Source organism: Austrofundulus limnaeus, unplaced genomic scaffold (assembly GCF_001266775.1).
Source record: "Austrofundulus limnaeus strain Quisiro unplaced genomic scaffold, Austrofundulus_limnaeus-1.0 Scaffold118, whole genome shotgun sequence".
NCBI lineage: Eukaryota > Metazoa > Chordata > Actinopteri > Cyprinodontiformes > Rivulidae > Austrofundulus > Austrofundulus limnaeus.
This window is the reverse complement of record NW_013952520.1, coordinates 1,439,318-1,450,034: the sequence shown is the minus strand read 5'-3', so window position 1 is coordinate 1,450,034 and position 10,717 is coordinate 1,439,318. Positions and strand designations below refer to the sequence as shown.

Genomic DNA, 10,717 nt, shown 5'->3' with positions numbered 1-10,717 from the left:
GCTCCATAGGAAATGAATGGAGAGCGAGCGACGTCGCCTCCCGTGTGTCGAGCCCTTAAGAAAGCACATTTATGCCTGTGAAGCCGCAGGCCGGCTTCCTTGAGTCTTTTGAGTACCTCATCTAATGTTTGCAGGTGCTCGACAGTGTCTCTACCTGTCAGCAGTATATCATCTAAATATACCACAACCCTGGGCAGACCTTGTAACAAGCTTTCCATCGTCCTCTGGARAATAGCTGGGGCTGATGACATGCCGAATGCTAGTCTGTTGTAGGTGAAAAGACCACGATGTGTATTTATTGTCAGGTATTTCTTTGACTCTTCATCCATGACATCTGCTGATACGCATGACTTAGATCAAGCTTGGTGAACTGTTTCCCTCCTGTTAGTGCATTAAAGAGGTCTTCCACACGGGGAATAGGATATTGTTCCAGTRATGAAGCATTGTTTACGGTTAACTTGTAGTCGCCACATATTCTGATAGAGCCATCAGGCTTAAGAACAGGTACAATGGGCGCTGCCCACTCTGCATACTTCACTGGGGTTATGATGTCATCCTTCAAGAGCCTTTCTATCTCCTCCTCAACCTTGGCCCTCATGGCAGAGGACTGAGTGGGGCCAGCAGAATTTGGGACAGGCATCTGTAGATACACGGATTGTTGCTTGCGTTCCTTTTAACATGCCTAACTCTTCTTTAAAACTTCTTCATGTCTTGAGAGAACTTCGTGTAATCCCTGTGCCTCTGTTTTCACATGCTTAATATCATCCCATTTGAGCTTTAACTCTTCCAGCCACCCTCTGCCTAACAGGCTTGGTCCAGTTCCCTTCACTACCACTAGKGGCAATGTTTTGGTTTGGCTTGCATAGTTCACCTCAACCTGAGCCACTCCCACAACTGTTACTTTCTCTTTCTCTCCACTGTATGTCCTAAGAGAGTTTGCTTTCTTTTATTTGTGGTTGACTTCCTTCATGCCACATCTCCCTGAACAGTTTTTCATTCATAATACTGACACTACATCCCGTGTCTATTTCAAAYTTTACTTCTTTTCTGTTKACTTTCACCYTTACTTCAAATGGTTCAACTCTTTGAATAGAAGTTTYGGTTTTCAAACATRYTAGAGTGAATGCTTCCTYATCTTGATCTGAACTGCTTTCATCATTTTGTTGTTCACATACCTTGTGTGATCTGTGTGGCTGCCCCCGGTGACCAAACTTTTCCTTGGGGCACACATCATCTTTTCTTTTATTTCTGGATCTGCAYGCTCTGGCAAYATGCCCAACTTTTCCACAGCTGTGACATTTGGAGTCTTTAAACTTACATTCGGTGGCATTGTGATTTTTCCCGTGACATCGGTAACACWCTTTTTCTTTCTGTTTCCAACTTCCTCTCGTGTCTCTCTCCTCTGCCTTCATGTTGTTACAYRTTGCTGGCTCCTGCAGGTCATGAGCGTTTCTGTTYGCRGCTTCCGCAGCTACAGCAATCTGAAATGCTTTCTCAAAAGTCAGATCAGTCTCTGATAGTAGCCTTCTTTGAATCCTATCATCATTGATCCCGCACACCAGACGATCCCTCAACATCTGTTCCAAYGTAGCACCAAAGTTGCAATCCTGAGCAAGCCACCTCAACTCTGCTACATATGCGCTGATGGATTCAGTGGGCTGACGTGAACGAGAGTCAAACTTGTACCTTTGTACAATCTCACTTGGTTTAGGATTGAAGTGCTCTTTCACTGTTGTTACCAACTGCATGTAGGTTTTAGAGCTGGGCTTGTCTGGGCTCACTAGGTTTCTCATTAGCTTGTAWGTAGCTGGTCCCACCACGCTAATAAGGATAGCTCTCTGTTTGTCCCCATCATTAATGTCATTGGCTTCAAAAAACTGATCGAGAATCTCGCAGTATTCTTCCCAAGTCTGCTCTTTGGCATCAAATGCTGACAGAGTACCTATCATTGCACTCATTTTTATAGTTTTACATCACCTTAGTTAGATCTGTTGTTGGTCTTCTTGCTTTCACTTTCACTTCCACTGGCCACATGCATCCAGACAAGCTCTGCGTCTTGAATCAGGCACAATCCACGTCCATTATCCTCGTCGCCAATATGTGATATCTTCACTCTTGGGAATGTTGTCCACTCTCAGTAGATACAGTATACTGTATTTAAACTTATTTTTTAATGCTCTTCACAGCTTACAGTTAGAGTACCAGTTCTGTATAGCACATGGGGTAACTTCTTCTGCTCTAAATCTCCTGCAGTAGCTTTTTTAGGTTTTTCTCTGCTACTGCCTGTAGTGGTGTTGGCTGGTAACACAACCAAAAACAAAAGATTACTAAATCAGGATACCACAGTACCCGAAGTAATTATTACATTATACACATTTTCAAGTAATTCTTTTCTTTTTTTTACTTTCTTAGACATCCAAAGATAATATAATTTTTAGAAGGTTCAAGCAAATTTGGAATCTTGAGCCAGCATTGCACATCATCCCAGAAAGCTTTCCAGTTTTACAAGCATAAACTAAAATTATTGAATCTCATTTACTAAAAGCTCTGGAGTAACCAGGTTTATATAATAGAGGTTCTGGGGAAAAAAAACCCGTACATAAAATGTTTTAAGGGACAACCTTAGTAGTTTTTTGAAACYCCTTTTTGTTTATTTACAAGTTGTATTTAATGGTCAGTAGGACAGAGATCCCAAACTCAGCATTAAATATAAATAATGGCTGTGATGGGACATTAACTTATAAATATAGTAAGAAATAAACAGCCCATTTACATAAATGCAGTCTGCATTTCTATTAAGTTACTTTCCTGGCTTTGRCTTCTACAACAGTGTAGTTTTTAGCTTGTGTTTGATATTTTGCATGTTTTAAAATTTGTTTTAAATTGTATTTTAGCTGCCTTGGGAGAAGTATACAGCTCTAGATTTATGTTTTAATATTTGTAATTTTATGCCAGGTGCTCTCAGCTTTCTGGTTTTGAATTCAGTCTCTGTTTTTCTCAGTTCACTTTCCATAGGAGTGCGTGGAGGAGTCTTCACCCTAACATTTGCAAGATTAAACCTTCGACTCAGGAATCGTCTCTTCAGAACCCTGATGGGGCAGGAAATTGCCTTTTTTGACGAAAACCACACTGGTAATGTCGAAGCATCAACTTTTTTCTGTTCATGCGCATTTCGTTTTTCACCCTGCCACATCAGATTTCTCTAAAAACATGTCTGCGTCACCCCCCACAGGGGACATCCTTTCACGTTTGTCGGCCGACACCACCCAGGTGAGCGACCTCATCTCCCAGAATGTCAACGTCTTCCTGCGAAGCACCATCAAGGGTTCTGGATTCTTCATCTTCATGTTTAAGATGTCCTGGAAGCTCACTCTGGTCACCGTCATGGGATTTCCTTTCATTGCCCTCGTCTCTAAAGTTTATGGTGAATACTACAAGGTGAAGTACTTTTGCCTTTGAAGTATCTTGTCTTTCTGGTTTAATCTTGGTTGAAAAAGGTTTGCAAATCCTTATTTTCTTGTTTTTATTTATACGTGGCTTGGCCAAAAAGTCTCCACCTGGATTTAACTAAGCAAACAGGTACAAGCCTCCTATTGGATAATTACTGCAGGGCTGATTATCTATCAGCAACAAGTTATTGAACCCAACTGGTTCAATGAGTTGTTTCTCATTTCTTAAACAACCAAAGAYRCRTCCTGTGGTCATGGAGAAGATGTCAGTCTGTTTGAGAAGAGTCAAATCATTGGCATCAAGCAGAGAAAACATCTAAGAGATTGTAGAAACTACTAAAACTGGATTAAGTACTGTTCAACACATTATTAAAAACTGGAAGGATATCTTCCAGGATGCTCCCATCATGTCTACTGTACAGCCTGTGGAGGGGGGGCTATGATTGGTTGCTGCAGTTGGTCCGGTCTAGGAAGCTCATCCAAACAATGCCACAGTGAATGTGTGCTGTAATCAGAGCTAACGGTGGTCCAATGAAATATTAGACTGTGTGACCTTTTTTTTATTTGGCCAGGCTGTGTATTTCACATCATGTCACCTCATTAGAACTGGGGTTGTATTTGACCGTTTTGTTGTTGCAGTCTGATTTTACAATTGTTTAAAATATATTTTTACTCTCATTAATCCACACTGAGCACACTATAATGCAAAGCAGAAACATAATTGGATGGAAATACATGAAAAAAAGGTAAATGGACTGTACTAATAGTGCTTTTCAACCCAACCTGTGCCCTCATTTATCCATTCACATTCATTCAGCACTCTGCTACATCTCTCATGGATAAATCATTCTACTACTAAACAGTGTTTTATACACCTTCATACACTGATGGGACACATTAGAGGCACTGAAGGGTTCCATGTCTTGCCCAGGGACACTTTGACATGTAACTGAATAGTGGTGGAATCGAACCTCCAACTCTCTGGAGGACAACTGCTCTAATCACTCAGCCACAGCCGCATGAAATGTGATACTGAAGTGTCACATTTACAGAYGTATTAGACTCTGTGCCTGGTACTGAATTACAGCTAGGAGTCTTTTGGGTTTGAGGAACGAGCTTTTACACATGGATTGTGACATTTTCTGCCACTTTTCTTTGCAGATCCTCACACAGTCTGACTGGGTGGTCTCATTTTAGTTCTGTTTGATAAAGTCAGGGCTTTTTTTTAACTATCCCTGACATCCACAGGCTTCTTGGTGTTTTTTGGGTCATTGTCATGTTGGAACATGTCTTTGGCCTGAAGTCCTGAGCTCTGTGAACATGGGTTTTTGTTAAGGATATCTCAATTATTTTCTGATTTTTTAATTTATGTTTTTATTTTTCTCATCAACCCTGACCCATCTTCAAATCCTTTCTGCTGAAAAACACGCACACAGCATGATGCTCCCTCCACCATGCTTTACTGTGGAGATGGTGTTGAGCAGGTGATAAGTGGTGCCGGGTTTCCTTCAGACATAATGCTCTGAGGGCGAACAGTTCAGTTGTTTCATTAAACCAGACAATCTTTTTCCTCACAGTCTGAGTCCTTATGTTTGATGAAATGCTTCTACTGTGATGGACTTGCGACCTGTCCAGGGTGTACCCCACCCCTCGCACTGTGACTGCTGGATATGGGCACCAGTGACCCTGAGGGGAAGAAGCGGGTATATACTGTAGATGATGGATGGACAGACAGACATGATTCTGTCTAGGCACTTTGTCATGCCACATCAGTGGAGACCTGCTTTTGCTCTGGCTCTTCTGGTTGTCCTCCTGGAAGTTGGTCATATTTCCACACAGCATCTCTGAAGCTCAGTCAGAGTGACCATCAAGTTCCTGGACACCTCTCTTACTAAAACTGTTCTCCCTTTGATTGCTCAGTGTGGCTGGGTGACCAGCTCTTGGAAGAGTCCTGTTTGGTACATTTAAAATTTATTGAGGTCACTGAGCTCTGGGGAACCCACAGAGCAGCAAAACATTTTGTATTTTTCTTCAGATCTGTGCTTTGCTGCAGTCCTCCTGCCTCTGAGCTCTGCAGGCTGTTCCTTTGATCTCATGGTTTGGGTTTTGCTCTGATTATCAGCTAGGAGGCCTTCTGTAGACTGGGAATTTGGTCCAATTTAATCCACAGGTGGACTATGTATCTGAGCAGAGGCACTCAGCTGAGCTAAATATCAAGTATTGATGTGAAAGGTCTGAGTACTTACATACATGTAAATATTTCTATGTTTTTGTATTACTTTATTTTTTTTTTTTTTACAAATTTACAGAACTGTATACGTGTCTGTTTTTACTTTGTCATATATGAAAGTAAGTGCAAATTATTGAGCACTAAAAACATTTATGTTTAGATAAGTCAGGGGTGTCAAACTCCTTTTCACCGAGGGCCATGTGAGCTTTATAGTGGTCCTCAAAGGGCCAGGTGTAATTAACTTTAATGTTTCATGTTTAACTTCAACTAACCGTCCTCTTCTCAACACTGAAGAGTACAACATGTACAACTGACTAAATCTGAAATAAATAATACAGAAATACTCAAAATTAAAAGTGAGAGAGTTTTACTAGAGTTGTGTTGAGTAACCTTGAATTCTGAACTCTCCCACTAGAATTACCAGCATAAACAACATGCATAATGGGAAATGTAGTTTATGGTGGGTGCTGGCTTTAAAGCAGAGACATTATTACTGAGCTATCCAACTAAACTGCTCTGTTACTTAAAGCCAACAGCTCAGGGGCAGGACAAGTATTATTATATTTCACCTTTTAAATTGGTTTATTTTGTTGTATAGAATCACAAACTTAAAGTTTACCATTGATTAAAAAAACTATTTTCATATTAAGTAAAAAAATTGTTTTCGTGGGGTGGACTCCCCCTGGCCGGCCAGACGGGAGTCACCTGTGGGCCACATTTGGCCCATGGGCCTTGAGTTTGACACATGTGCTACAGGTGCTAGGACAGGAGCAGGCTATTTTTTCATCTTAAATTTGATGAAAATAAATAGATTGTAAACTCACACTGAAGTGGTTTTGTAAAAAAAAAAAAAGCCAAATCCTTAATAGGGTTTCATACCTTACAAGTGGCAGACATCCAAAACACTACGTGTGTTTTTTCCTCATGTAATCTTAATGTTTTCCTTGTTTGTTTGTGTTTTACATTCTAGAAACTCACCAAAGAGGTGCAAACAACCCTGGCAGAGGCCAATAAAGTTGCAGAAGAAACCATCTCAGCCATGAAGACGGTCCGGAGCTTTGCCAACGAGAGCGGCGAGGCCGACTCCTACTACACCAAACTGTTGGTCATGTTCCAGCTGAACAAAAAGCAAGCCCTGGCCTACGCTTGCTACATGTGGTCCAGTTGTGTAGGTTTCTGCAGCTGCCTTGGYTGGCTGGTGTCTGCAGGTTCAAGTGTAAGCATCTGTGATGTTTATTGGTGTTTTTCAGATGTCAGAACTTGCTCTTGAGGTTGCTATTCTTTACTACGGAGGTCACCTTGTGCTCACTGGTCAGATGAGCAGCGGAGGCCTAATTGCTTTTTTYATTTATATGCTTGAGCTGGGAGAGTGCTTTGAGGTAATTCATCAGTTATTTGATCAGTTTTTCTCTTCAACGAGAACAGAGCAGCAGACACCTTACAGAAACATTAACTTCCTGTTTTTCAGAGCATTGCATCCGTGTACACAGGCCTCATGCAGGGAGTCGGAGCTGCTGAGAAAGTGTTCGAGTATCTGGACAGAAAACCGAAACATCCCGCCGATGGCACAGAGGCTCCAGACACATGCACCGGTCTGGTTGAATTTAAAGACATTACATTTGCTTACCCAACACGCCCTGAGACTGATGTCCTCAAGGTTTGTTCTGAGAAGAAAACACACTCGCAAAACTGTTAGGACAAATTACACACCGTCATGGTAAAAAACAAAGCCTACTCTCCTTCACCTCAAAGGTTTTACAGTTCAGAACATGTTAACAATGATCGGGTCTTCACCAAATMTGACCTCAAGTGTATGAAAGGTTATGAAAACACAACACATTTCAACATGTCATAATTAAACAAAGAAACACCAGCAGTGACCTTAGARACAATTATTGTTGTCTGTAAATCAAACAATTTGGAGTCATCATCATTCTCCAGTGAGAAACATAAGTGGAACAGATTTAGGACAGCTGCTCATATTCCCACAAGTGCACACCCCCTTGAAGAAATTTATTGAGGTTTGTTCACTTACTTATTTTTAAAAGCACCACACATTCTGTGGTTTTTCTTAGGTGAAACATGATATATATTTTATAAACTACTGTGTGAATATTTTTGTGATTAAAATGATTTTATGTACAGACTGGTCTGGATGGCTAGATGACACGGTCACTCAGACCAGGACGTACATGTATGTAGATACATGCCTGAAAACATCTACAACACATTTTTACATAGAAGTCAGTTTTCTCTGTTGAAGGTTTCTGGTCACATGATGGAGAGAACCTCCATCGATGGGACAGCTTGCCTCTAGGCAGTGGCCAGAACATGAAGGAGTTGTTGATAAGATGCTGAAACTTCGTGGCTGAGGCCAYGGCTGATTAAATGGCTGAGGCTATTAGCCTAGCTGATGTATCACTTYGGTTCTTACATTAACATTCAAGTCTTAATTCTGTATTTGTTGACTTGTCTTTACACAAATCTCAGTACTGAACACGCTATATTTTACAWCTGCAAATCCATCCCAACATTAGCCCATGCGATGCTCAGAGAAACAAAAAAGGAACTTCCTCTCAGGTGCCACAGAACTCAGAAATGAGGGTAAAGAAGAGTTTAAACAGTTAAAAAGAAAAACATTTTGATTTTATTGAAAAAGTTACAGTACTGTAGAATACATTTTTCTCTAAATAGAACATAGAACCATGACTTAGATTTCATCACCTCCCTAAAATAATCACCTAAACCTTTTTTTTTATTTTTCAAAATAGTCTTTTTGCATAAATCGTCTCATGATGCTACCTGTGGTAAAACTACCTTTATCCTGATGAAATCCTTTGATGCTACCTCTTAAGATAATGGATTATGCATTGAGCTTGACTTAAGCTGAGCTAAGTAGTTTTTTGGATTATTATTTCCTGCAAAACTAGCACAATCCAAAAGTGGCTCAGTCAGGCCATTTAATAAAAGTGCAATTTTAGGAACTTTTTTCTTGTGTAATCMCAAAAATACTGACAAAAATATGCTGTGCAAAAAACTCAACATAATAATAAAAGCAAAAGGCAGCTTTAAAAATCAACTTTTTTTTTTACTTGAATTATGGGTATTTATTTATTTAATTTTATTTGAGGACAGCCGCCATCTGAATTTGTTATTTTTGCAGGGAGTGTCATTTACTCTTCGGCCTGGAGAGGTTACCGCCCTGGTGGGGCCTTCAGGCAGTGGAAAGAGCTCCTGTGTGAGTCTGCTGGAAAATTTCTATCTCCCTCAGCAAGGCCACGTGCTCCTGGATGGAAAGCCTGTTCACAACATCCAGCAYGAGTATCTGCACTCTAAGGTGAGTTGACTCAGTTGTGTTGGAAAAATTTCCAGCTAAAATGGACTGTACCTATATAGCACCTTTCTACCCAACCAGGACACTCAAAGCAYTTCACACTACAACCTTGTGTCCTCATTTACCCATTCACACAGCACTCTTAGATCTCCTACAAAGCTAGCATGTACAATCACAATGGAGACTAATCAGTGCCAATCACATTCATACACTGATGGGACACACATCAGAGGCATTAAGGGTGAATTGACTTTCCCAAATACATAACAACTGTTCAGAAGGTCGACCTTCAGAACAACGATTGCATTATTTTAACATGGTTTTACTGTCCCTGTTTTAAATTAATAAGTTTAAACATCAGCGTAGCTGTTCATGATTAAATGCCTTCAAACCTCAACAAACTGAAGCAACAGTGGAAAGAAAAGTGAGTTAAAAATGTATCCACAGCCATGTGAGGCAGTGATAAACGGAATATTCCAATTATTGCTGAAGATGGCTCTACATTCAGAAGGTGGAAATAATTTTTTAGACAGTGCTTGTAAATGTTACAAAACCTGTTCAGAAAATGGAGTCATTGTTTCTTTTTTTGTGTCTTCAGATTGCTCTGGTGGGACAAGAACCTGTACTGTTTGCCCGGACAGTTAGGGAAAACATCAGCTATGGACTGACTGATGTTTCTCTGGAGGCTGTGGTGCAGGCTGCCACCAAAGCTAATGCTCATGACTTTATAAGTGCTCTCCCTAAAGGCTATGACACAAGTAACTACTAAATCTGTTCATTTGAATCAGTTTGGTTCATATGTAAATGGAAATTATATGTTAGCCTGAACCCCTAAGCAGGGGATCATACAACTGTAATATGGATTATGATCAGTAAGCTGTGCATGATAAACATGTATTTTAAGTTGTTTAAATCGTTAAGTACACTCTGGTAAAAGAGCAGTGCCCCAAGCAGATGAAGTCATGACACTGAACTGGTTGTATTTTGTTTTTTGAGGTGTGGGAGAGAAGGGCACACAGTTGTCTGGGGGACAGAAACAGAGGGTGGCCATTGCAAGAGCTCTCATTCGCAACCCTCGTGTTCTCATCCTGGATGAGGCTACCAGTGCTCTGGATGCAGAAAGTGAACACATTGTAAGTAGACTGCTATAACTGCAAACTCTGAATCACAGCTGGTGTTTGTTGGATTTAAATGCAATGACTGGCACTCTACAAGACAATCCTAATGTAAATACTAAAGTCATGTTACAGTTTGTAGCTGAATTCTTTCTCATTCTTGTTTGAAGAACAACTTCAGTTGCTCAGCAGTCCGGGGTCTCTTCATAAAGCTCCACAGATTTTCAATGACAGATAGGTGTGGAGTGTAGGCAGGCCAGACTAGTTCCCGCACTCTTTTACCACAAAGCCACGCTGGACCCCCTGCAGAATGTGTCTTCATTGTGTTGCTGAAATCAGCAGGATGTCCCTGAAAAAGACCAGGCTTGGATGGCAGCATGTGTTGCTCAAAAACCTGGATGTAGCTTTCAACATTAATGGAGCCTTCACAGATGTAACATTATCCATGCTATGGGCAGTAATACACCCCCATACCATCAGAGAGGCTGGCTTTTGTACTTTGCGCTGATAAAAATCAGGGGTCTCATTTATAAAGGATTGCRTGGAAACCATACTAAAAGTGAACATAAGGCCAAAAGGCGGAAATGGC

General features: G+C 40.8%; 1 protein-coding gene across 1 annotated transcript in view; it reads left to right on the top strand.

The window, feature by feature from the left end:
• Nucleotides 1-10,717, top strand: part of abcb9 (ATP-binding cassette, sub-family B (MDR/TAP), member 9) — a 23,975-nt gene that overhangs the window by 6,916 nt on the left and 6,342 nt on the right. The window contains exons 3-10 of the mRNA XM_014014712.1: nt 3,002-3,132; nt 3,233-3,438; nt 6,650-6,847; nt 6,930-7,058; nt 7,148-7,336; nt 8,843-9,016; nt 9,612-9,771; nt 10,010-10,146. Coding sequence (XP_013870166.1) covers nt 3,002-3,132; nt 3,233-3,438; nt 6,650-6,847; nt 6,930-7,058; nt 7,148-7,336; nt 8,843-9,016; nt 9,612-9,771; nt 10,010-10,146 — 1,324 coding nt within the window. The remainder of the gene's footprint in view (nt 1-3,001; nt 3,133-3,232; nt 3,439-6,649; nt 6,848-6,929; nt 7,059-7,147; nt 7,337-8,842; nt 9,017-9,611; nt 9,772-10,009; nt 10,147-10,717) is intronic.